The sequence below is a fragment of the Beta vulgaris genome, chromosome 9 (genome assembly GCF_026745355.1).
Source record: "Beta vulgaris subsp. vulgaris cultivar EL10 chromosome 9, EL10.2, whole genome shotgun sequence".
In the NCBI taxonomy this organism is placed as follows: Eukaryota; Viridiplantae; Streptophyta; class Magnoliopsida; order Caryophyllales; family Amaranthaceae; genus Beta; species Beta vulgaris.
In genome coordinates this window covers 13,234,443-13,260,772 of record NC_079210.1, presented here as the reverse complement: position 1 = coordinate 13,260,772, position 26,330 = coordinate 13,234,443, and the positions used below count along the sequence as shown (strand labels likewise).

Here is a 26,330-nt window from a genome sequence, read left to right as displayed (position 1 = left end):
CACTATAATTAACTTATAAATACAAATATATAAAATAAAAAATAAACTTATAAATACAAATATGAAATATACAATGTTAGAAAATATGAAATAGGTAACGAGTAACATGAGAAAAAATGAAAAAGTATAAAGTGTAGGTCTAAAAAAAGAAAGAGAGAGAGAAATAAAGTGCCAAAGTGGTACTAGTAGAGAGCTCTATTATCAACCATAATTTGGATATTTACTTTTCCATTAAATCGACGAGCCTAAAACTTAGTCACTTCATAAAAAGCTAAAAATATTCATCAACTTTAAATCAACATGCAACAACAAATCTAACAATGCTAGACAAGTAGTGAAGTAGACAACATAGCAGTAGGTAGTAGCAATATGACACTTTAAATTGGCCATAGATAATGACGCACAAGGCCCGCAAGCACGAGTTTTTTTTTTTTTTTTGAAAAGCTGTGATTTTTGGACCAGGCCCGCGGTGAGCACGACACCGGCCCGCGGTGAGCACGTGCCGTGCCATGGACAAGCTTCCCACATTTTCAGCCCGACACGGCATGACACGAGTTTGATGGGCCGCGGGCCTGGCCCGGACCGTATTCCACTCCAGCCCGCAGGCCTGGCCCGCGTCTAGGCCCAGCACGGCCCGTGGCCAGCTCTAATTATACCTATAAGTTTAAGTATGTTTAAAGGGAGTTCTAATAAATTATATGTTGCTGGAATTTTAAAAAGGATATTATTGATGGAGTTTTAAGGATTTTAATGATTAGTATAGTAGTACTATGCTAGGAAGTATTAGTAATCGAAGTTTTAATGATGGAAACAACTTTTAAATATTTTTAAAGGAGGTTTAAAGTATTTTAAAGTTGCTGGAAAATTAATTAAGTATTGGTTATAATTTTTTTTTTGGTTGTTTTAGACGGATGATTCTCTCTAGGCGACTTTTAAGGTTGTTAAAGTGGCCTATCAATTTGTCTACACAAGGTACGTACACACCTATGTGTTGATTGATATAGTATCATGATTTTAAGAAGGAAAGTTATGTAGTATTATGTATAGGAACTATGTAAGTTCATATATGATTGCTATTATGTTGGATTTTGCATGTTTTATGCCTTTTGTGCAAATGTGTTAGTTATGAGATTTATTTCATGTTTGTATGGAAGATTAATACAAGCATGTTGGTTGGGAACTTTATTTTATTAATTCACATGGGGTGAATTATTTTTTTTATTGGTATGGATCATGATTGAATCATATTGTTCCCTTTTATTATTATTTCACTACTCTATGAGGACAGAGTACCTTATTTGGTAAGTTGATATTTTATACCTTTGAAAGGTAAGTTGGTTGTAGGTTAGGTTCAACAAATAAGGAAGGTTGGATTAAAGAAGGAATTAATCTCGGGTTGTAAGTTGTGTGGTCACTTATTTAATCCTAAGATAAACATAAAAGTTGTGATTGTTTGGTTATGTTTTATCTGTGTTGCTTGTGTGTCATAACAAGTAATAAATAGTAAATCATATAAAGTGGAACTTGGATAGTAATAAACTTTAGACTGGTGCACGTCTGAAGTTGGACAATCATGAGTTGGGGTACATGGTGAGCGTGTCATGGCTTTTTCTGGGTTCGGATTGATCACCGTTCCTATTTTTGTTTCAAAGGTTCATCGATATCGTAGGTCATGGGAATACAAAGTCGCGCTCGTATTTCGTCTTCCAAAGGGAAGGCTTATTTTAGTTAGACAATTCGGTCTAGTGACTATTTCATTTAAAGTAATAAGAATGTCATTAAAGATCATGCATCATGGGGGTTCGGGAATGGAGAGCTTGTGTAGCTTGTTGATTTATTATTATACTTTAGTTGATACATTTATATGTAAGTTCGGTTTGAAGTTAATGTTAACATTGTTGGTTGGTTTTAAAGTTGACTTTGTTATTTATTAAATTTTCATTCTAAAGTTAGTTATATGTTTTCCGCTGTAAAATTCTGAATAAACCGATACCGTATCACACGGACGATAATGCTTTGATGATTCTATAAGTTTTATATTTGAAAAGTATTTTTGAAAAAGAGACAATTATCGGGGTGTTACAGCTATAAATTCATAAAGGATTGATTATCTTTAGGCGACTTTTAAGGTTGCAAAAGTGGCCACTCGTTTTGTCTACACAAGGTACATAAATACCTATGTGTTGATTGGATTAGTATCATGCTTTTTTTGAGGGGAATTAGTATCATGATTATAAGGATGAGAATTATATAGTATCATGTATAGGAACTATTTTGAGTTCATATATGATAATCTATTGTGTTGGATTTGCATGTTTTATGCCGTTGTGTAAAACATATTGATTATGGAATTTATATTATGTTTGTATGATGCAAGCATATGGTTGTGAACTTTATTTTATTAATTCACATAGGGGAATTAATATATGTATATGGTTGGATCATGATTGATCATGTTGTTCCGTTTTGAGTATTTGACTGCTTTATAAGGACCGATGGCCTTATTTGGTAAGTTGATATTTTATACCTTTGAAAGATTGGTTGGTTGTTGGCTAGGTTCAACAAATAAGAAAGATTGGATTAAAGTTGGAATTAATCTTGGGTTGTTAAGTTGTTTGATCACTTATCTAATCCTAAGATAAAAATAAAAGTTTATGGTTGTTTGATGATTGTATTATCTGTATTGTTCGTGAGTCATAACAAGTAATAAATGGTTAATCATGTAAAGTGAAACATGGATAACAATAGTTTTAGACTTGTGCACGTCTGAAGTGTTGGACAAGTAGAGAGTTGGAGTACATGGTGGTAGCCGATGACTTTTCCTATGACCGGATTGATCACCATGTCCTATTTTTATTTAAAAGGTTCCTCGATATCGTAGGTCATGGGAATACGGAGTCGCGCCGTATTTTCGTCTTCCAAAGGGAAGGCTGGTTTTTAGTCAGACAACTCGGTCCATTGACTATTCCATTTAAAGTAATTAAATTATTGGTTGTGAAGTTTAGTTCAGTGAAAGTTGTCTCCAAGGCTATTGTATTTTTATATGTTCTTGTTTATTATGTAGTAGTACCATGTTAGGATTATTATTATGTAGCATTCAACTTTGCTGATTACGTGCTTTTGTTTGTGTATGTTAATCATGACTATGTCTTATTGATACGTGTCGTTTACCGTATAAAATTAAAAACCTAACTTAAACCTTCAAAAATATTTATAACTAGTAAAAGGGTAAGAAAGGATCGATCCCACGAGAAGATTATTATAATTCCTAAACTCAAATATTCAACTAAGTGACAAAAATGTATTTTATATACGAATTTACACTATTTACACTATCCACATATATACGATTAGGGGGGTTTCAGTTGTAACCAACTACTTAGACCAAGTAAAATTAAAACTACTACTAAACTAATAATTACAAGTGACGACACACAAACTCTATTAATATCCGATTCGATCATAGAATGTTTAGACATAATTTAGCTTCTTAACCTTTATAATTGAGACCACTTTAATAGTTAACTTAGCACTTAGATTGGTGAATTATCGCCGCGATCAATTCTTGTCTTACTCACTAAAAATCTAGAATCTTGCTAAGACAAATCCAACCTAATAAACTTGTTTTATTAGACAATTCACACACTTAAGAATATTAAGATGAGCCGCTCACTCTTATTAATCTCAAGTCGTCCTCCCCGTCCAACTATTAAACGCAGCGCCTAATAGTCATATAGCACAATTTGAGTATCTAAACAACTAATTGCGTCCAATTACAAGTAAAGATATCAAATTTCATAACCAACCAACAATAGTATGAATTGTATAAATACTAAATTAAATAATTAAATTCAACAACTCAGTGTTAACCAATTAGACTCAAATAATAGAAATATAAGAAACTGAAAAATGAATAAATTCAGATAAAATCAGTTCAATCACAAGAACAACTAATTGAAATAGAAGAGAGAAAACTCATGACTGTAGACCCGAATTGATGTAGCGCTACCCTCAATTCGCCTCCGAAGCAATAATTCTTCAATTCCTATCAACTTGTCGATTTGACGAACCCGATTATTTTCTTCACTCTCACGAACTCCTTGTATGTGTGCGTGTTTTTTCCTTCCAAAGATGGTGAATTTATATCTAGTTGTGTAGAAGATAGAATCCAAAAGATAAAATCTCATAACTGAAAATCCGCTAAACAAATTGTAGCGTGAAAATTTGAGAAGATACATATCTTCTTTTGTTATCTCTTGCGTGGAATGAGGAATGTATGTTTCTTTAGTTTTGCTGAGTATACAGATAAGGAGGGTTACAATCCCTTTGTTTTCTTTCTTTTACTTCCAACCTCACGTGAGTTTGCTCACTTTATTATTTTATTTTTTTTCTTTTCTTTTGTTCTCTTCTTTCTTCTAGTCTTGTTTTCTTCCTTTAGCAAAGTGAACTTGTAAAATACCTATAATAAAATAACACATATTTAAGCTAATTATTCAATAAAATATAATATGGACATAAATAAGTCATTATTAATAAAAGTCAATAAATATTATAAAATAACACATAGAAACAACCATAAGACTAATTTTAGGGGACAAAAATATAGACATATATGCGCTTATCAAATTCCCCCATACTTAGCTTTTGATCGCCCTCGATCAAAATACTACTAAAATAAAAGTAAAACTATACTAGGAAAGCAATAAACCTAACTCACTTCGTAGGAATCACGATTGCACTTCATGTGCAACAAGCCCTTTAAACCCCTAGGCTACCCTAGTGGACGAGTAAGGTCTCGTGAGGATTTTCAGATGGCATACCCACAAAGCCTTATTAACATAGTTTCCCAAACCAACTAGCAAACATGGATATTCTAATGACAGAAACTAAATGCAAGACCTAATATACCACCTCAATTTTCTTTGTCGGAAATAACGAAATTAGATAAGCACACTACAAGAAACTAAAACATTTTAAAGTTAGTCAGAATAATGTTTAGAAAATGTTAATGGAGATGTCATACTCTTAGTGTTTAAACAATCGAACTATCAAATCTCATAATACTTCATGAACTAATTGTTATCTTTCCAACTCAAAAATTTCCAGCATGAATCCACAAATGTATGCGTATCAAGTTCAATAAATAGACCCTCACAGGTATAAATAAAACACTCAACTCTCATGTGTCTGGGGTTAAATAATATTCACTCAAACCTATAACCGAGTCGACTCAAAATGAAGTATATTTCTTTAAACTTGACTATCGTCTCAATTCTCCACTTTGAAGTGACATAATGCATAAAGATCAAAAGGTCTTTCATAAGGTTGTAACGTGGCCAAGGCTAAAGGGTAGGAATAATATTTAGGAATGTGGAGTTAATTATAAGCCGAGCTAAAGGGAGCAAAAATACATGACTTATGATGTTCCACTCACAACAAACTCCACTTTTTTTTCTTTTCATATTATTCACCATATCCTTCACATGTAATGCCATTATAATACTTATATGGATATTTCATAGCATTTTCATCGTTCTATGACTTTCAAACATTTATTTTCTTTGATATTTTTCAATAATAATAATTTTTTCAAACCCTTGTTTTCTCTCTTTTTTTTTCAACAATATATCTCTACCATAACACAATCTTACAATACAAACTCAATAGATAATAGCTCCCCTTAGCCAAGCATGGGTATAATCTGTAGGAGGCCGCAAGTTTGTAATGTATGGTTAGCAAATAAACACGGGATTTTAAGGCTCAGAAGGGCTAAACAAAGGAAATATTATATGAAGTAAAATCTCTGAGGCTATAAAAATGAAAAGGACGCCTAAATCATTTCTTCATAGCATTGTCACAAAAGTTCAAAGAGTACCAAGTCAAGTTCAAGAGCCATTCATTGAGGAACTATCACACAAGAAAGAAAATAATGAGACTGATGCAGATGTGTCAGTCTAATAGGCTCAGAAGCTCACAAGGTTTGGTCTATTTATCTAGCCAGCTTATTTAAGAGAAGCAAGATAATTTTTTTTTCAATTGTATTATAAATCTCTCAAGTTCGATTATCCGTTTCCAATTATATAACATTCCCAAAATCTTTTATTTCGATAATTTTTTTTTTAATTATTTCAAACACAAGTTAGATTAGAGTTTCTTATCAACTTACTAATCGCCATTTCTTAGGAAGTTAAGAGGTGGAAATCCTAAATTAAATGCAACTAAAGTCCTATAACTAATGCAAGCATAATACACAATCTTTTTTTTTTTTATATATATATATAATTTTTTTTTTGTAACTGAACAAAATAATAAATAAAAAAAATCTACAGAAACTTTAGCAGCACTTCCCCTAAAACAGGATATATCCCCCTTTTTATAACTATGTCAAAACCTGTTTTCTAGCATATTAATATCAAATAATACAAAGACTTAACCTCCCCCACACTTAAATTTTTCATTGTCCTCAATGAAACGCGATACTGAAAATATGGGAGAAAACTTAGCTGGTTGTGTAATATCTCTTCAAAGAAGGCATCAAATTCTCAGCCATGATGTTGTATAGTGCTACCATGCTCATGGCAAGCCATCTGCCAAAAAAATATATATAATAAAAAGAAAAAAAAAAACACTAGTAGAATAAATGCTGCGGAAAGAGAATGAATCTTGGGTTGCCTCCCAAGTAGCGCCTTTAGTTTATGTCGTTGGCTCGACGTAAGATGCTCTTCATTCCTGCAGAATACTCTCATTTAGAGCAGTTAGGAACAATTCTCCGAGGCCTAAAGTGCTGGCCATCTCATCTAATAAAATCTCCAAATTTGCTTCTCCAACCTGTGCAAGACAATAAGTAGCATAATCAGTAGCATTTGCCTTTATATTAAAAGTATGTTCCTCAAATATGTTCAACTGCATTCGCTCCCCATTGCTCTCAAGAATAACATAATCATTAGCGACATCAATCAATGCCCTTGCAGTTTTTAGGAATGGTCTGCCTAGCAATATTTTAGACTCATGCTTGGTATCAAGAACTACAAAATCAACTAGGAAGAACATGTGTCTAATCTGAATAAGAACATTGTCAAGCAATCCAATTGTGTTAACATTACTACCATCAGCCATAGTAAGTATCCCATTAGATGTTTTTAATGGTCCCATCTTACACTCATCATAAAAGGAAACTGGCATAATATTAACTGCAGAACCTAAATCTAGCATACATTGGAGAAACATATGCCCACCTATCCTACATGGAATCGAGAATGATCCAGGATCCTCACACTTTGGGGGTGGTAGGATAATGGGTGTCAAACAGACTTGATGACTCTCGTTTATTTTTGAATTAGTGAAGTGTTCATTGAATAACTTGCTATATTTAGGAACCGCCTTTATCGCATCTAATAATGGAATTCTATTTTCTTGCATTTCTTTTAGATTAGTAACAAATTCATGTTCATTAATAGGTATTAAAGGTTGCCCCTTGGTTGCTTTTCTATTGATTGTCACTGCATTTACTTGTTTATTTGGATTCGGCAAAGGTTGAGATGGTAGTTTTCCTGAGACCTGACTTTCTATATTACTTAAAGAAGTACAAATCTGGCCAATTTGTGTATCAAGGTGGTGAAGATGCGAATCAGTTTTCTTTTGGTACTCGATATTTTGGTTATGTACTTGGCCTATTTGAGTTGCAAGTTGCTTCATCATGTCTTCTAAAGATGAGCCAGAAGATTGGGGTGGAGGGTTTTGTACACCAAATTGCCTAGGTTGATTAGTTTGTGAAAACTGTGGTCTAGTTCCATACCTAAAATTTGGGTGATCTTTCCAACCTTCATTATAAGTCTGTGAATAAGGATCATATTTTCTTTGATTGGAAAAACCTCCTAAAGCATTAACATCTTCAGTTTTTAAAGTAGGACAAGCATCAGTTGCATGAGAAAACTCAGAACATATACCACATACTCTAGCTTTAGACTCATTACCACCAACAATTTTAGACACTAAAGTGGTCAAAGTAGCAATTTGTTGAGCATTTTCTTGCAGTTGAGATTTAACACCACTTAAGTCAATTTCATTTACCCTTTTAACATCATTTTAGTGCTATGTTGTTGAGTGTTTTGGGCCATGTTAGCAATTAAATTCCTAGCCTGAGTTGGTGTCTTGTCTACTAATGCGCCACCACTAGCAGCATCAATCATACCCCTATCGTTAGGCAACAATACATCATAAAAATATTGAATCAATAGTTGATCAGTTATTTGATGTTGTGGACATGAGGTACATAATCTTTTAAAACGTTCCCAATATTCATAAAGTGATTCTGAATTATGTTGTCTAATTCCACATATTTCTTTTTGGATCCAATACGACTTGCGGGAAAGAATTTTTCCAGAAAAGCTTTTTGTAAGGCGTCCCAAGTCGTAATGGAACCAGAAGACATAGTATACAACCAATCTTTAGCTAAATCATGTAGGGAAAATGGGAAAGCATGCAATCTTACTTGATTTTGTTCAATTCCTTCAGGTTTCATGGTTGAACAAACAACTATAAATTCTTTTAAATGTCTATGAGGATCCTCACCTGCGTTCCCATAGAATTTGGGAAGGAGATTAAGAAAACCTGAGTTCAGCTTCAAAGGTCTTTCCAAGGTTGGAAAAACAATGCAGAGAGGCTCATCATCTAGCTTAGGAGCTTCTAATTCCTTCAAGGTTCTTTCATCACCCATCTCTGAGTCTTCACGTGGTTTGTCTTGAAAGATGTAAAGTAATTTCTCTGGGCTAGCTTCGTTTAGAGTTTCAATGAACAGGTTTATACGCTGAAGTTTGGTGGTAGTATCCAAACTCATGCACCTAAAATAGTATACTAAATTAGTATACCAAATAAAGAAATAAACATGCACCTAAACTCATTTATTTATTATTATTTTTTTTTTGTGCAGGTGGAATATGGTTTCACAAACTAGTAAGATGTATTGACATCCAGTTTTTATTGCATTAGAAGTCTTATGGTGCAGAGAGCTAAGGTGACAAATATACTACCAACAAATACAATACAAGAAGCTGAACAAGCTGATATCATGCAAGATAATAATATACACATATGATGCTGATATATTATACGGCACTATAGGATGTTACTGAAGTAGCAGACTACACATTCCACTAATCATATGAGTCACAAAGCTACAAAACATTAGGTAGCTATTCTAACAAGGAAGTATATACATTAAACACTACATATTACAAACTAAGGATTAGTTTAACTTAATTATGACGTTAGAAATAAATGAATAAGTTATCAGAAATTAGGTAGTGAAGCTGTGAACAAAATGATTTCAGATTTGATGAAGCCACAATCACTCTCAGGAGCTGCAACACATATCTATTGTTATATGCCATTAATCTTTCTAGCTTCTTATTAACAAAAATTAGGCCTACATGCCACGCATACTTAATGATTGTGAACCTGACAGCATATAGTGTTAAAGTTTAAGCTCAAATTTTTTTTTTGAACAAGAAGAAATACTACCTAATTCACATAAACTTTATATACATGATGGAATCAACTATATATAGATAAAGAAAACTCATGAAAGACTAGAGTTCTTGTGACTAGAATACTAGCTAGTATATAATCTACACCCTAAATGAAAAAGTTGGACAGAGCTCACCCACATATACAACTCACCTATTTAGATCAAATAATAAAAGATAGCATAAAAGACACAATATTATATCTAAGCACTAGTCCATGAATGATGCTAATCCTATAATCAGAACTGGAGATATAACTTTTATGTATAAGTATGGCAGTGCCTTTATTAATCTAGTTAACCAAGTTACTCTAGATCACAGCATGCGCATGCTTCAGGTAGAATACCCTTAGATCCTGGTCTATACCCTTATTAATCATAACAAATAACTAAACATATTCCACTGTTTTTAATTTAAGCAGATCAAAGAGAACGTTGTATAAAATGAAAGACTTATTACCAACATATCACTAAGCGTACAACTCATTAAGAGTACTCTTAATATGCACAAGCTAAAGCATTCACATGTGGTCTAACTACAACTGATCCACTTTAGTACCATATTCAAAAGCTTTTAAAATAAATTAGAAGAAAGGGAATTATACCAACTGAGAACACATTTTTGTTTTATACTTTATATAGATTATACTAAGCATTATTACTTACATTCTCACAATAAGAAACAGAGGAGCCCCTGCTTTCTTTTTTTTTTTCTTACAAGATGTCAGCCTAGATGGAGCCAATATTTACTCTTGGAGACAACTAGACATTAACATAACTTTTTAGGAAGGTGTGTGCAATGTAGTTATGCATAAATTTGTGAGAATTTACTCATTAGCATGGAATTCTAAGTTGTTCAATTTTTTTAGTCTGCTTTAGTAGTAGCCATTAAAGGAGTACACTCATTGTCTATCTGATAGGAAGAAAACCAAAAGATTCTACAGGATTCTAAAGGGTGGATTATACAAAAATCCTTGACATATTACTCCATGGTTTATTCTTATAGTTATAGGCACGAATCTAAAAATCACTTAGCAAAAATACTAGCAGGCAGAGCACCAACAAATCATTGTTTATCGTACTGAAAATAAAATCAAGCAGTAAAGAGTATAATTCTAGAAGAATACCAGAGACACTCCCAACAAATATGATGCAGGATGTGGAACAAGCCAATATCATGCAAAAAAGTTGTATGAAAACATGATATGAACATGCTACACTTACTATAAGATAAGATGCCAACTTAAATTAGCAGACTACAAATCTACTTATGATTTGAGTCATAGGCAAAGATAAATAAAAATTTCAGACTAATAGGTGAGCAGAATACCAGACTGATAACATTGTTGCTAGTCCAACTAAATGACCTCTATTTTTTTTTACAAAGATTCACTCCTCAAACTATATAGTCACCGGAAAGTATAGATGCAAAACTGATTAGCTAAGCCCCGCACAACAAGATGAACCAATTAGCACTTCTAATAAAAAAAAAACAGAAATTAAATGAGCACTACATACAAAATCAGACTATCTAAACTCCTAAGCAATCAGAAACTTTAGATTAAGGATATGTGTGAACCTGCTCATGTCTCACTACTTTTAGACTTAAATAAACTTAGGCATTTGTGGGACAATATAGAACACAAATAGATAATCATGCAGATTCCTTATTAACTGAGCAAAGTTAACACACTTATTAGAGACAAGATGAAACTAAGAAAATATGATATTCAAGCGCATGAAATATGTCATAGTTCACTAAATTAATAAGCATAGCAAGACACAACAAAAACATACTAGTGTAATTTCCCTAACTAACAGTTCATAGTCAAAGAAATACTACAGACATGGTGAAACAGTAGAAACTTTAGAGACTAAAATTAACAACTGAAATTTTATTGTCATGCTGCAAAATATATAACAATATTCATGGAGTAAGTCAAACTTTGATAAATAGGAAGCTAAAACATATCTCCCCGGCAACGGCGCCAAAATTTGATATGTGTCGTTTACCGTATAAAATTAAAAACCTAACTTAAACCTTCAAAAATATTTATAACTAGTAAAAGGGTAAGAAAGGATCGATCCCACAAGAAGATTATTATAATTCCTAAACTCAAATATTCAACTAAGTGACAAAAATGTATTTTATATACGAATTTACACTATTTACACTATCCACATATATACGATTAGAAGGGTTTCGGTTGTAACCAACTACTAAGACCAAGTAAAATTAAAACTACTACTAAACTAATAATTACAAGTGACGACACACAAACTCTATTAATTTCCGATTCGATCATAGAATGTTTAGACATAATTTAGCTTCTTAACCTTTAATATTGAGACCACTTTAATAGTTAACTTAGCACTTAGATTGGTGAATTATCGTCGTGATCAATTCTTGTCTTACTCACTAAAAATCTAGAATCTTGCTAAGACAAATCCAACCCTAATAAACTTGTTTTATTAGCACAATTCACACACTTAAGAATATTAAGATGAGTCGCTCACTCTTATTAATCTCAAGTCGTCCTCCCTATCCAACTATTAAACGCATCGCCTAATAGTCATATAGCACAATTTGAGTATCTAAACAACTAATTGCGTCCAATTACAAGTAAAGATATCAAATTTCATAACCAACCAACAATAGTATGAATTGTATAAATACTAAATTAAATAATTAAATTCAATCAACTCAGCGTTAACCAATTAGACTCAAATAATAGAAATATAAGAAACTGAAAACATGAATAAATTCAAATAAAATCCAGTTCAATCACAAGAACAACTAATTGAATATAGAAGAGAGAAAACTCATGACTGTAGACCCGAATTGATGTAGCCGCTACCCTCAATTCGCCTCCGAACGCAATAATTCTTCAATTCCTATCAACTTGTCGATCTTGGACGAACCCGATTATTTTCTTCACTCTCACGAACTCCCTTGTATGTGTGCGTGTTTTTCCTTCCCAAAAGATGATGAATTTATATCTAGTTGTGTAGAAGATAGAATCCAAAAGATAAAATCTCATAACTGAAAATCCGCTAAACAAATTGTTGCGTGAAAATTTGAGAAGATACATATCTTCTTTTGTTATCTCTTGCGTGGAATGAGGAATGTAGAAACAACTTCTTGTTTCTTTAGTTTTGTTGATTATACAGATAAGGAGGGTTACAATCCCTTTGTTTTCTTTCTTTTACTTCCAACCTCACGTGAGTTTGCTCACTTTATTATTTTATTTTTTTTCTTTTCTTTTGTTCTCTTCTTTCTTCTAGTCTTGTTGTCTTCCTTTAGCAAAGTGAACTTGTAAAATACCTATAATAAAATAACACACTATTTAAGCTAATTATTCAATAAAATATAATATGGACATAAATAAATCACTTATTAATAAAAGTCAACAAATATTATAAAATAACACATAGAAGACAACCATAAGACTAATTTTAGGGGACAAAAATATAGACATATATGCGCTTATCACTTATTGATCTTGTGATGACCCATTTTCGTGAGCAGTCTCTAAGGATCAATAGTGCATTATCCATCTACAGGTTTGCAGATGATGCATCATTAGGTTCGGGATTGGAGAGCTTGTGTAGTCTGTTTATTATACATTGAGTTTATACTTTTATTGTTGGTTTGGTTCTAAGCTTGACTTTGACTTTGTTGGTTTGACTTTTGGAGTTGACTTTGAAGTTGACTAATTTTTGTTTATAAAGTTTATTTATTATGTTTTCCGCTGCAAAAATTCTGAAGAAGCCGATACATTATCACACGGGCGATAACACTTTCATAATCTCTAAGTTTTGTATTGAAAAGGTATTTGGAATAGAGAGAATTATCGAGATGTAAGTTTTCAGTTTTAGTTTTATGATTATAAAAGTCATATGAAAGGGGTATTATATATTTTAAATTAGTCATACTTATACTAAACACGTCAACTTTAAAAACGACAATTAAAAATTGAAAACTACTTTTTCTAGTTAACATAATTTTGTTTTTGATTTTTAAAAAAATGAAAAATGAAAACAGATGGCAAAAGAGCTTGTTTTGTCATCTTTTTTATTTCTTTTAGTAAAAAATGAACCAAATATGCTGTTAAAAGAAGGAATTCATCCTTTTATTTCTCTATTGTACGACGGGTGCATTTAACTATTAGATGTTTATGAGGGAGAGGTGGTAGCTGAGTGAAGTACCGTCCCGAATTTTAGGACATTGCCCAGGTTTCGAATCCTTATCCCAAACAATATGTTGGACATTTAATTCTGGATTGTTTAGCCTTGCACCTAACCTCTGAATTGGTGTGCCCTACATGCTAGTATCCTATTAAAGGTTCGTGTTCGGACCAATTATCTTTTCTAATAATAATAATAAAATAAACAATTAGATTTTATCATTCTTAGCCAACAGTCCTAACACCCCATCCTTATTAAGCATGGCTAGCCACCAGCCCCTCTCTCAAGCCACACTTGCGTAAGCCACTAAGCCGGGTCCAAATTCATCAAACCCCTAGCAAAGCAAACCGCATTACAAAATGTTATTTCGTTCTTCTTTTCTGCATTTTTTCCGGCAACTAGTGAGGTTAAACAGTCGGCCAGAGACAACTAATTAGCCACACACCCAAACACTCCCTAAGTTTTTGGGATAGTTTTTCCTGACACAACTCTTCAATCCGTCTTCAAACTCATGAACAAAAAGGTACTCAACTGGAATTTCAGTTTTTGCGTATTTACATCTTGATCAACAGAGGATTTTGTTTATTGTAAGTTTTCTAATGATGAAATTCAAAGCTGAATGTTCTATGAAACAGCTCAATTATAGGCTTAGAGGGCATTTTTACTCACATGTGAAGTGTAATCGTATTGTTACTTTGTTTTCACCATTCTATTCGACTGTTTCTCATTCCAATACCCTGCTAAATTATAGCTTAAATAATAAAATACATGAATTTAGAGGAACAAAACATTATAATGTGGGGAATGAGAAAGTGGGTTCCAAGCAGAATAGGAATTTAAGGCCTCATTTGGGAATTTCGTTGGTTCAGAATGATGATTGTGATAAATTTGGAAGTGGGTTTGATGGGATTCAGCTCAAGGGTGATATTATGAGTGTGATAGAAGATACAGATACACATACAGATGCTACAAAGAATAGGCAGAATGATGTTTCTGATGATGAAGAATTTGGGTTGTCGAATTCATATAACAAGGACCGTCAGCAGAGTGGAGAGAATGATAAAATATATGAAATGGATGAGAGTGAATTTAGGCATCCATTGGTGAGAGAAACTTGTAGGCTGGTTGGGATGAAATCGAAATGGAACCCTGAACTCGAAGGTCAATTGAAGCAATTATTGAGGAGCCTGAAACCCCGTCAAGTATGTGCAGTTCTTCACTCACAGAATGATGAAAGGGTAGCTTTGGAGTTGTTTTACTGGGCTGACAGGCAATGGCGGTATCGCCATGACCCTGTTGTCTATTACGCTATGCTTAAAATTCTTGGCAAGACTAAGTTGTGTCAGGGTGCTAGGAGAGTGCTCCATCTTATGTATAGGCGGGGTATTCATCGTACTACGGAGGCTTTTCGTAATTTGATGATTTCTTATAGCAGGGCGGGAAAAGTAAGAGATGCTATTGGGGTTCTTAGAATGATGCAGAAGGCCGGGATTCAACCTAATCTGTCTATATGTAACACAGCCCTTCATGTTTTAGTGATGGGTAACAGGTTGGACAAAGCATTGAGATTCTTAAAGAGGATGCAAATTGTTGGAATCACCCCTGATGTTGTTACTTATAACTGTTTGATCAAGGGTTATTGTGATATTAATCAGGTGAAAGATGCCATGAAGCTGATTGAGGATATGCCTCTTAGGGGATGTGCCCCTGACAAAGTTAGCTTTTATACTGTGATTAATTACCTCTGTAAGGAGAAAAACATGGCTGAGATTCAGTTGTTACTTGAGAAAATGATGGGCTATAACTTGTTACTAGATATGGTCACCTATAATAATCTCATTCATATGCTTTGCAAGTGTGGACATAGTGACGAGGCCTATCTTTTTTTAAGAAAAGCACAGGAGCAAGGATTTCGAATGGATAAAGTCAGTTACACTGCATTGGTTCACTCTTTATGCCGGGAAGGAAGAATAGACAGAGCAAAAGAAATTGTGAACGAGATGTTTGAGAAGGATTGCATCCCAGATGTAGTGACTTATACGGCTATTTTAGATGGGTTTTGTAGGGTGGGAAGGGTGATTGAAGCTAAGGACATGCTTCAGCAAATGTACAAGAACGGTTGTAGACCAAATACTGTATCATACACAGTCCTGCTAAATGGTCTTTGTCAGATTGGTTGCTCTTCTGAAGCTCGAGACATGATGAATAAGAGTGAGGAGGAATGGTGGACCCCAAATGCCATAACATATAGTGTTGTGATGCATGGTTTCCATAGAGAAGGAAAGTTGTTTGAGGCATGTGATGTGGTAAGGGAGATGATTATGATGGGTTTTCTTCCATCCCCTGCTGAAATCAATGTGTTGCTTGTATCTCTCTGCAGGGAAGGAAGAACCTGTGAGGCTAAAAGGTTCATGCAAGAGTGTCTCAGCAAGGGCTGTGACATTAATGTTGTAAACTTTACTACTGTTATTCATGGACATTTTCAGAAGGATGACTTGGAGGGTGCTCTCTCTTTACTTGATGACATGTATTTGGTCAACAAGAGCCCTGATGTTGTGACATATACAATAATTGTTGATGCATTGGGCAGAAGGGGACAAATTGAAGAGGCGACTGATCTTGTAAAGAGAATGCTGGGGAGGGGGATTCTTCCGAACCCTGTTATGTACAGGGCGATTATCCATCGATATTGTGAGAATGGGAGGGTGGAAGATTTGATGAAGCTATTGGAGAAGTTGCTGCCCAAGCAGCCCTATCAGACTGCGTACAATCAAGTTATAGAAAAGCTTTGTAACTTCGGATACGTAAGTGATGCTTACAACCTTTTGGGCAAAGTTTTGAGGTCAGCCTCAAGGATCGATGCACATACGTGCCATGTGCTCATGCAAAGTTATCTAAATATAGGAAGTCCTCTTTTGGCATACAAAGTTGCTTGTAGAATGTTTAGGCGGAATTTAACTCCAGACCTGAAGTTATGTAAGAAGGTGAGCAAAAAATTAACATTAGATGGAAATATTAAAGAGGCAGATAGTCTAATTATTCAGTTTGTTGAGCGTGGCCTTGTATCACCTTGTTGAATAACATGCTGAATGAGCAAGGACTTCTCTGTGTGTAATGGAAGCTTGTGGGGCTTTGTTTCTTTGACCAGTTTTGCATCAAGGTGAGATAAATTTCTTTACTTTCTTGACCACTCTTCTTGGCTCAATTAGTCTTAGTAACTGTCTGACTTGACATTACCTTAGAATGCTTGTCACTCCTTCCCGATAATGATATTATTGTTTCTCACCTGATCTTTCTTCCATGGTGTCAACATGAAGTTTCAGGGCTGTGGTTAGACAGCTTTGGTAAACTCGACTAGTTGAGGACTTCTGTTGTAATTGGTTTGCACTGAATATAGAACATGCATATCTTTTAACTCAAGGCTGCATCTGAATTTACACTGGTTCTTTTGTTGCTCTGTCTTGATGATATTTTGTAATGTGTAGTCATATTTTCTTCTCTTAGTTACTATCTAAGTATTGCCTATCTAAGCATGCAATACAACATGTATTGTATGCTTTGATGTCAGGAAGACGATTTGTAAGGCGGTGCTCTGTTTGGCGTTGTGGTTTGTTTTGTACACAATCTGTGTGGCATGATATCAACTTTGTCATAATTTCTTCTGCTTGATATTGCAGTTATTCTGTGCTAAGTGAGAAGGGCTGTATGATTAATATAGGTATGTTGAATGTTAAATATATGCCTTTTTTCTGTTATCGGTTTATAATTTCTACTACTTTGCCTGCTTCATGGAGTTTACAGGTCTGGTTCAAAAAAGTAACTCTAGATTTATAGCAGGGAGATACAAACAAGTTAATCGGAGTGGAAATTTTGTAAATAGGACGTGGAAAAAAGGGATAAGGAAAGAAAGGATGTAACGTAGACAACAAAGTAAAACTCCGTCAGATCATCCTTGGCCTTGTTAGCTTCCGTAACCTGCCCTCAAAACACGGTGAAATGGAAGGCAAAAGGGCGAGGAGTTCTGCAGCGAGGGATGTCGTTACCGCAATACCTTTGGTATTCTAAGCAGAAAGCAAAGAGTTCCTCCGCAAGAATTGGCTCTTCTTTCTCTACACTATCTGTAAGCTCTCTCCTTTTCTCTGCCCCATTATCTTCTTTTTATTTTTGGTGCACATTGAAATTCAATGTTATATACTTGGTTCGGCTTTTCTTGAGGTTCTAACTCAGTAATTCTAATATTAGGTCTGTTGGTGCGATAAGTTGAGGATGAAAGACAAGGTGCAAGGCGCAGTTATTTGAGTTTATTGGGTAAGCAATATCAGCAGGTGAGATAAATATCCTGCCTTCGGTCACTTCCACCATATTTCTCTTCCCTCTCCTCTCTGTAAAACATGAAGCTGTGAATCTTGAAAGTTTTGGGAAATTGTGTAATTTGTCTCTGAAAGTTCAGTTCAAGTTATTTTCTTTTATGCTCTCCATTTGATAGGTAGAGGAAGCTTTTTGCTGGCTCGACCAGCCCTTGAACCTAGCCCTCGGTACTTTGGTACATACCTGACTTTACTTTATTCTCTTCAATCGGAGAAGAAAGTCTTTTTCGTACACCCCATTCCTGGCTTAGCATCATACTCTATCTCTTTTGCGACGAGCAGGTAGCTGCATTTCGTTCAAAAATGCAGTTTTATTCTTGAATGTTGTGAACCTTTTGATTGCTTTTCAAAGCTAGTTGGCTGCTTTTGGCTCATTTTTAGAAACTACTTCATTGTTTTGTGAAGGTGAAAAGAGGATATGTGATACATTTGGGATGTAGTAGAAGCTTGCTAGTAATGCTCCTGAAAGAAGTATGAATGCTTATCATGGTGAGATTGGTGACTTTTCCATGTGTAATGAGTAATGACTAATGAGGCTTTATGTAGTTGCTGCGAGTGTAAAACTCTGAGAGGTGGAGTGACGAGGTTAAGTCAAAATTCAAGATGAAGAAAGTGATTTAATTACCTGATATCAGTATTCTGGTTTGTGGAATGGAGCATTTGTGAGGAGCATGAGCTGAAAAGTGGAGTTGCATGGATGATTTGTGTAATAGAGAAATGTAAGATACAGCTAAAGATCTGGAGTTCATTTACAGTTTTGACATATCTGTTCTTTCAGCTGCACGTGTCCACTCACCAGTGAAGCTGTGTTCCATGGACTGTATGAAAAATAGGAAACTATGTGTTGAAAGGATAGGTTAGTCTTCTTAAGGCTGCCCTTGTCACTTGTCAGTCATAGGTTCATTAATAAGGTACTCCCACAATTGTCTTCAATACCAGCTGCAATTTGTAGTCTACTCTCTAGAGTTGAATTCCGAGTTTCTAGAAGGCCACTAGTGAAACGTGCCCAACTTCCCAAGTGAAGAAGTACAAAAGGAGAGAGAGAGTGGAAGTAAAAAAAAAGAAACTCACAATAGATCTTCCATTCCTTCTTTCTGCTCAATTTCGTAAAAAGTACATCTGGCACCTGAATTTAATGGCATTGATAACACCTAATAGGATCCACTGGGATGGAGTGTCTCGCACAAATGTGTGAAAAGAGAAGACAATGTTGAAGTATTAATTACTTTTTGTCTTGATCACCAGTACTTCTAGAGGATATACAAGTTATTAAACAAGGTACTGCTTGGCACCTGAGCATCATGTTGGTTAGGCGATCTTGATGTAATCACTTTATGAGATATATAAATCATTGAGGCTGAATTTCAGTATTTACCTATTTAAAAATACATGGTAAGAACCTCTTTCTGCAATTTTAAAGTATTAGAGTATGCCATGGTGCCTACGTTGCTTAATTTCTTAGTATCTTCTTTGGTGCACAACTAAGGAATTTGGTGACCATTAGAAAACGACTTCTGTTTAGAGGAGTAAGAGTATCCCGATGTATTCTGTTTGTATGAAAATTTGATTGGGACCTGCTTCTAGAAATAGAGTACTTTTTCAACACAATTGTCTCAACACTTTAGTTAAGCGTTAAATACAATTAACATCTCACGTATTTTCTCAACGCATTTCTGTGTTGCAGTAGTTCTCAACACAAAAAAGCGTCAAGAATTTCATGTGCCAAACACATGTCAACAAACCGCGCTACTTTCAATTTTTTTATGAAAGATTATGTTTCTTAATTAACCGGTATTAGGCGGTAACCACCTAAGTAGTGGGATACTCGAGTGTGAGGGACGGAGTGTATTGCAGCATCAATTTCTCAACCGTAATCTGACGAGAGTTTTCATCGTGCTCCAATTTGCTAAATACGGGTGAGATAATTCAAGGGTAATGTTTTTTGAGCAAATTCTTCAGATTCAAGGTTAATGTTTTTTGAGATAATTCTTCAAATTCATATCAATTAATGCTTTTTGAGCAAATTAATGCAAATTATAGGTGACACAAATTCTGAAATACAAGCTGCTAAATATGGGTGATGCAAACTCCATACTCGGTTGATTCTTCTGCAAATTATTCAAGGTCAGTGCTTTTGAGCAAATTCTTCATATTTTGTTGTTTATGAAACGAAAAAAGTTCCAAATTAATCCCAACTCTCATTCAATTAGTTCCGACGAAGTCGTAAATTCGGTAATTTCCATATCTTCTTTTGTCCACGCAACACCTAAGTGAAATTCTTGGGAATTTTGTTGAAATTCAATGGGCTTTCTGTGAATTTATGTTATTTTTTGTTTTCTAGGTTGTATTTGCACTACATTTGTATTTGGGCTTGTGTTATATCATCGAATTTGCTACAAAGAATGTCAAAATCCTCCAATTTCATATAAATATATTTATAAATTTGGGATTCCTGAAGTTCTTGAAATTAAGGTTTTGGGATTGTCTATGGGGATATAATGCTACTAAGACCATTCTCTTAAAATGGTAGAGTGGATAAGGCAAATCTCTTCGAATTCTATCATCATTCTATCCCATCTTGTCATTTTTATTGTTCTCAATGCATTAAACCCTCTGAATTTTGCAATGTCCAAGCATGCTTCATTTACTAGCCTAAAGTTATAACTAGCAAAGATGGTAGCTGTATATTGAATCAATACTTTTTAAATTGATCTCCAATTAATTAATTATGTGCAACTTGAATGTTAGTTAGGGATATATGGAGTTTATTTAAGAGCGTGTAGCTTATCTTTATACTTCAAAATCTGTCATTAGCTGTAACTGGAGCATTGTACATGGACTCTTTTTTTTTTTTTGTTAAGAGTATAGGAATGACATTACAGGACCTTTGTCATCTATCATCTGTGTTTTAATGAAGAGCTGTATGAAGTGCACCAAATAATGACTCAGAAAAAAGATATTAGAAGTCCTCGATGTTGGCGAAAAGTTGGACCGTAAGTTACATATTGCCTCAATTTATAGCGCTTCTGTTTCTGTAATTGTTCCATATAACAGATGTTGGAACTTGCTTTCTAGATAAATTATATAGTGTTAGAAAGGCTTTAACACCAGAAGTTTTCCAAGTTTCTCTAGTGATATTTAGGATTATTCTGCCAGGATTGGATCTCTGAGCGGCGTTGTGAATTATTTATCCTGGCTCATTTACCTGGGCTTGAAACTAGGGAGGCTAATAGAATATGCCATGTAGAAATATTTATAGATGAACCATATTTTCAGCTGAATAAATTTCTCAAGGCTAAAATTTATGTTGAGCCTAGAAGCTCTATCCATACATGTTAAGCTGTTTAGAGAAGTGCATGCTGAACTGTTCTGTGGACGTAAACATTCTGAAAATCTGCAAGATTTTCTAGTATTTGGGATGTGGTGAATAAGAGGTAATGGAACAATGCAGCATGCTGCCGTCTATAATCTCAATTAGTACATTTAAAGGCTTGTATCACAATCTTGCTTTGTGGCTCTTTCAGAATATTTGTACAGATCAACATTGAGTCTTTTCAAATTCCATAGGTTTGTGGGTACTTAAGTCAGTTTCTTGGGTATCTTACTGAAGAGGGGAAGGGTGGCAGAGGATAATTGTTTGTGATTGTTAATATGTATGAAGTCCAAATACAAGAATTACTTTAGGTGCAGATAAATGCTGTATTTTGCTCAAAATTTATGACATTAGATGAACTATCTCTGTATAAATTCTGATAATTGGAATATAAACCATACCTGAGATCTTCTCCAGAGGCACATATCGGCAAACATAATTAGGAATTTGTTATGTCAGAGCTGATGGTTCTGTTCTATTATTGTCATGCTTTGTAACTGAGCCCTAGGCTACAGTGAGTGGTAATTTTTTTTTAGTTATTCTTGCAGTTTTAAAAACTAGGGCACATTTGTCTTCTTTTAACAAAATTTGACTGAAAAATATTGATTACTATGTACTTCTAAAAAAATAAAACAGATGTTCTTATGTAAGTAGCCAGATAGGAAGAATACTGCACTATATAAAATCATAGATGTGTACAAGTTATACATGAATTAAAATTAGTGTCTATTTGTGCCTTTCTTTGTGAACTGATGTATCCTAGTTCAATTCTAATCAAAGTCAAATTAGATCATGCATCATAAATATCTATATCTGCAGGATTGTCGAAGCCTCGCTGCACAACTTCACTTAATTGAGGAAATTCTTCTATAGCAAATAACAAAGGAGCTGTGACGATTCCCTGCGAAAAAATAGCAATATGTAGCACTTTGAGATTGACGAAATAAAAGACAACAACAATATTCATATTACTCCTGCTGACACAGGGACTATGAAGGTTCTGAAGCACTCCCACCCTCAAAGTCCAAGCCAAAGTTACTAAGAACATTTGGCCTGTCTGGCCTACAGAAACTTTTGATATGTGTGAAAGCAATTCTCTAGACAAGAACTTTAAGCAAACATCTATAATGCTTTATCATAGAACGAGGTCAGCCAAGTGTCCAGTCGCTTAACATCTGAATCGCGGATCTACGCTGATAAGGCTAGAGACCTAAATCGACAGGTTAGTTGTTACAGCAACAATAATTATTTGAAGTGTTATTGCAGTCTTTGATCCACTTAAATGACTAAATTCAGAGCAGAACCTTTGAGTAAGAAGCAGCATCTTACTAACCATATTATTCAGAGCAGCAAAGGAAACAAAACTATCGATAGAAAAAATTTTGAGTTTCCTTTGCTATTTTGTTTGATAGAAACATTTGAGGTTGTTTCCTTTGCTGTCAAGGTTCTGCTCTGAATTCAAGTTTTTCTATTGTCAAGAATAATTTGTCAAAAATAATTTGATAGAAGGTATTGATAGTTTTGTCAAGGTTCTGCCCCTGATACCTTAGATACTCAGGAAGGTATTGATAGTTTGTCAAGGTTGTTTGCCGAGTAAATTTTTTGTCAAACTGAACCTTTATGCCGCTGTCACAAGGATGCAGGGTAATAACATAAAAGAGATGAAATGTCAAACTGAACTCAATCTTTTTAGAAGTAGTTTTATCTGCTAATAATGCAGCTGGCCTCTATGCAGAAATTACGTGTGCTCTAAATATTGGTAGCCACAGGGGAGAACAGGCCACAGCGTGGTCTTTAATGTTAAGCGGTTTCGGGTTTTGTTTCCACCAGCTCAATCCTATAAACGCAAGAGATTCTAGAGTTCAGAGATAGAATTTCAACTGTAGATGGGAATTCAGAAAATAAGAATCCTTTATAATATAAGAGAAACTAACCATGAGCATCATTCTCCAAGGAGACTGAAACTGACAAATGTTCTTCATTTGGAACATGCCTACAAGCCACTGGCCCTTCTAATGAGCTCACAGGAGAGCCTGGTTCAGAAACATTGCTTCTTTTTTTCAACTGCAAAAAAAGGCACCCAAAGCATGAGGAGAGGAGTAAAGAATTGGTAAAAGGAACCAACGTAAGGGAAGTTGTAGAACTAGAAAAATATAACGCACACTAAGCTTCTTAAAATATTCATTATAACTAACAAAAAATAAAAATCTGCCAAGTAAAGCTCATTAAAAGACTGAAGTAGAATAACTAACAACTAGTAGGTTTGGATCTGACAAATGAAGCTTGTAAAAAAAAAAAGTGTGTAGTTGGCAATCCATGTATATGTCTTTGTCAATTATCCATGTGGACTTACTTCCAGCATTTATCTGTATCAACTATCAGGAGGAACAGCATAAAGATTACTCCGAATTTTCCTGTGGGGCTCTTGTAGCAGGCTGTGTAATATATAGTTATTGCTGATTTTACATCTGGGTTAAGGGTTCCTTACTTATTCTAATAACTTAAAGTTGATTGTAAGTTTGTAACTATGTTGTGAGCATGAGCGATTTTCTTGAACATTTCTTTGATAGGAAGTAGTGTGATTTATTCTTGTCGTTGCCATGGGAAGGAACTTAGTGAAGTAATGGAATTGAATCTAATGTTTAGGACTTTATTGCAAGGCAAAAGCACTTGTTTGGTTCATTTAGGAACTTAGTCCCTAGCTCCTGTGGAAAGTTGTACTTTTAAGAAACTTATTGCTGCATACACTTCCTAGGCAATGGCTTCACATGTTAAGTTTACATTAGGGAATTTGCACTTTTTAGGGGAATGGAAGTCACTTGACACGTGCTTTAGGAATTTCCACTTGCTAAAGAAAGTCACAGCCTCTCCCTTTACTTATAATTCTTCACGTCTACTGGGATCTGCCACCTTTCTTTTGCTATAAAGTTCCATAAACAGTGTATTTGCATGGTCGTAGATATATTACTTTTGAGTTCTGACTATTTAAGTTTCATAGTGACTTCTGCATTTTCTTTAGTCATTGTAAAGGATGCTCCCCATATTCATTGAGTTCTGTTCATCACAGGTTTGCTGTAACACTAACTTCAACTCTAATAACCCCTCCTTAATTTTCTCTGACGTGGTTTGATTATCTCTCTCTGCAAGCCATCAGAAAAAGAATGTGCTTCTGTCATCTAGAATACTGGAGTTTGCTTGTAACTGATAAGAAAATGGAGCTGGTGACATATTGTTTAAGTAATATTCAGCATCATCTAGAATACCAGAGTTTGCTTGTGAGTCTCAAGTTTCTCCAAGTTTAGTGGTTCTGTGATTTGAGGAAGACAATGTAATAGAACTTTGAGAAGTGCTTGCTTATTAGCTTCTGTTCTCTCTATTCCTTAAGTTGTACTTTGTTACACAACCTTTCTCTATTTCTTTAGCTTACATGTGATCGAAAAGTATTTACATGTTTTGTTTGTAGAAAATTGTGACAGTGTTATTATGACATATCGTAGCAAAAGGACACGAGTTGCTGCTGCTTCAGCATCTTATGATGTTGCTTCAGATTCCGCTGCACCAACTACTTCACGTTCTCTTGCCATGATTACTACAGAGGTATTGTTATAATATTATCATACATTGTTTCACTTGAATTATCAAAATCAAGTTGCTTACTAGTTACCTATTCTTTTCTTTTGTCATTAACTAATTTTTTTACATCTTTTATAATTGACCATCACTATAATATATCACATTATATAAGATTACTTATGTCATTCTTTGTTTTTTTTTCAAGGATCAAGATGATGGTGAAGGAAAAGAAGTCAAGGATTCATTAAATTAGTACAACTCGTAAAGCTATTAATGATTTTAAAAGGCCTTGTAAAAGATATATTTATTTTGTTATTTTTTTTTTTGTAAGGTTTTAAGAAGTTGATAGTAGACATTATCTAATTGACTTATTTGTAATCGAACAGAATATTTTAGTGTGTATTTAATCATTAGTTAATTAAGACAGATATTAATATTATTATATATATTATTGGTCATTTCTACTTCAGTATTTTTTATTGGAAAATTGCTTATGATATATTATATTTGATCCATATCCAATTAAATAATGGTTATTATTATTAGATGTTTTTTCTAGGCTAAAATCTCGACACTTTTTCGTGTTAAGAGTTCTTTTGGCTCTAAAATTTTATTTGTGGAGGTAAAATAATCTTGACGCTAGAATGTGTCTAGAGCATATTGCGTGACGCAGAAAAGCGTTGAGAAACCCAACACAAAATAGCGTCACACATATTTCAAGACGCAGAAAAGCGTTGAGAAACTCAACACAACAAAGCGTCACAAGTCATACTGGACACGTCTCTGCGTTGAGAATCTCAACGTAGGAAAGCGTCGAGAATTCTCCACGCGTGAAATCTCGACGCTTTTAGAAAGCGTTGAGAATCAATTTCTCAACGCATTTTTCCATCTCGAATATTGAGGAAAAGTGTTGAGAAAACACTCTTTTTCTAGTACTCATTAGTCCAGACCACTCAAGATTACTAGTCAAGAAACCTACTTCGAAATAGTGACCATGTCAGTAGTCACAATGATAATCATGCCATGATCTTTTAGTAGCCCCAATTATCTAATTTTGTGTTTTGTTTTTTATGGCTTTCAGTCTTGCATATAGGTAGAACCTTTTTTCTTGAAGAGACCAAGTTCTCCAGTCTTCAGCAGGCTTTTTAATGTGATATGCCTGGAATTGGCTATGAAAAGAATTCTAAACACTGTGAAATTGCAAGGAAAATTAAGGCCTACGTCAGAATTATTTGTGAATCAAATCAAAGACGATGGAAGCGAGAGTCATCGTTCAACTCCCTACACCTATGATTAATTGCTTAAT

The 26,330-nt window shown here is 34.4% G+C and overlaps 2 protein-coding genes across 24 annotated transcripts; one reads left to right on the top strand and one right to left on the bottom strand.

The window, feature by feature from the left end:
- Positions 1–4,164: 4,164 nt before the first annotated feature.
- Positions 4,165–13,034, bottom strand: LOC104903267 (uncharacterized). Of its 2 annotated transcripts, none has more exons than XM_057392319.1 (2): positions 12,354–13,034; positions 4,165–8,840 (listed from the first exon to the last, which is right to left on the bottom strand). In XM_057392319.1, exon 2 carries the CDS (start codon positions 7,696–7,698, stop codon positions 6,724–6,726), a length of 975 nt encoding a protein of 324 aa, XP_057248302.1. In that variant the 5' UTR covers positions 7,699–8,840; positions 12,354–13,034; the 3' UTR covers positions 4,165–6,723. The 2 variants fall into 2 exon arrangements, with proteins under 2 accessions (XP_057248302.1, XP_010689588.3); XM_010691286.4 differs by having other exon boundaries at positions 12,361–13,034.
- Positions 13,035–13,993: 959 nt separating this feature from the next.
- LOC104903265 (pentatricopeptide repeat-containing protein At1g09900) lies at positions 13,994–25,493 on the top strand. 22 transcript variants are annotated; one of them, XM_048636784.2, is made up of 11 exons: positions 13,994–16,871; positions 17,389–17,429; positions 17,513–17,831; positions 17,954–18,036; positions 18,198–18,254; positions 18,484–18,549; positions 18,625–20,010; positions 20,119–20,202; positions 22,271–22,673; positions 24,949–25,048; positions 25,230–25,493. In XM_048636784.2, the coding sequence occupies exon 1, from the start codon at positions 14,311–14,313 to the stop codon at positions 16,786–16,788; it is 2,478 nt and encodes an 825-aa protein (XP_048492741.1). In that variant the 5' UTR covers positions 13,994–14,310; the 3' UTR covers positions 16,789–16,871; positions 17,389–17,429; positions 17,513–17,831; positions 17,954–18,036; positions 18,198–18,254; positions 18,484–18,549; positions 18,625–20,010; positions 20,119–20,202; positions 22,271–22,673; positions 24,949–25,048; positions 25,230–25,493. The 22 variants fall into 22 exon arrangements, 20 of the variants coding, with proteins under 20 accessions (XP_048492741.1, XP_048492738.1, XP_048492744.1 ...); XM_048636781.2 differs by having other exon boundaries at positions 18,198–18,360; XM_048636787.2 differs by lacking the exon at positions 18,484–18,549 and having other exon boundaries at positions 19,763–20,010.
- The last annotated feature ends 837 nt before the right edge of the window (positions 25,494–26,330 follow it).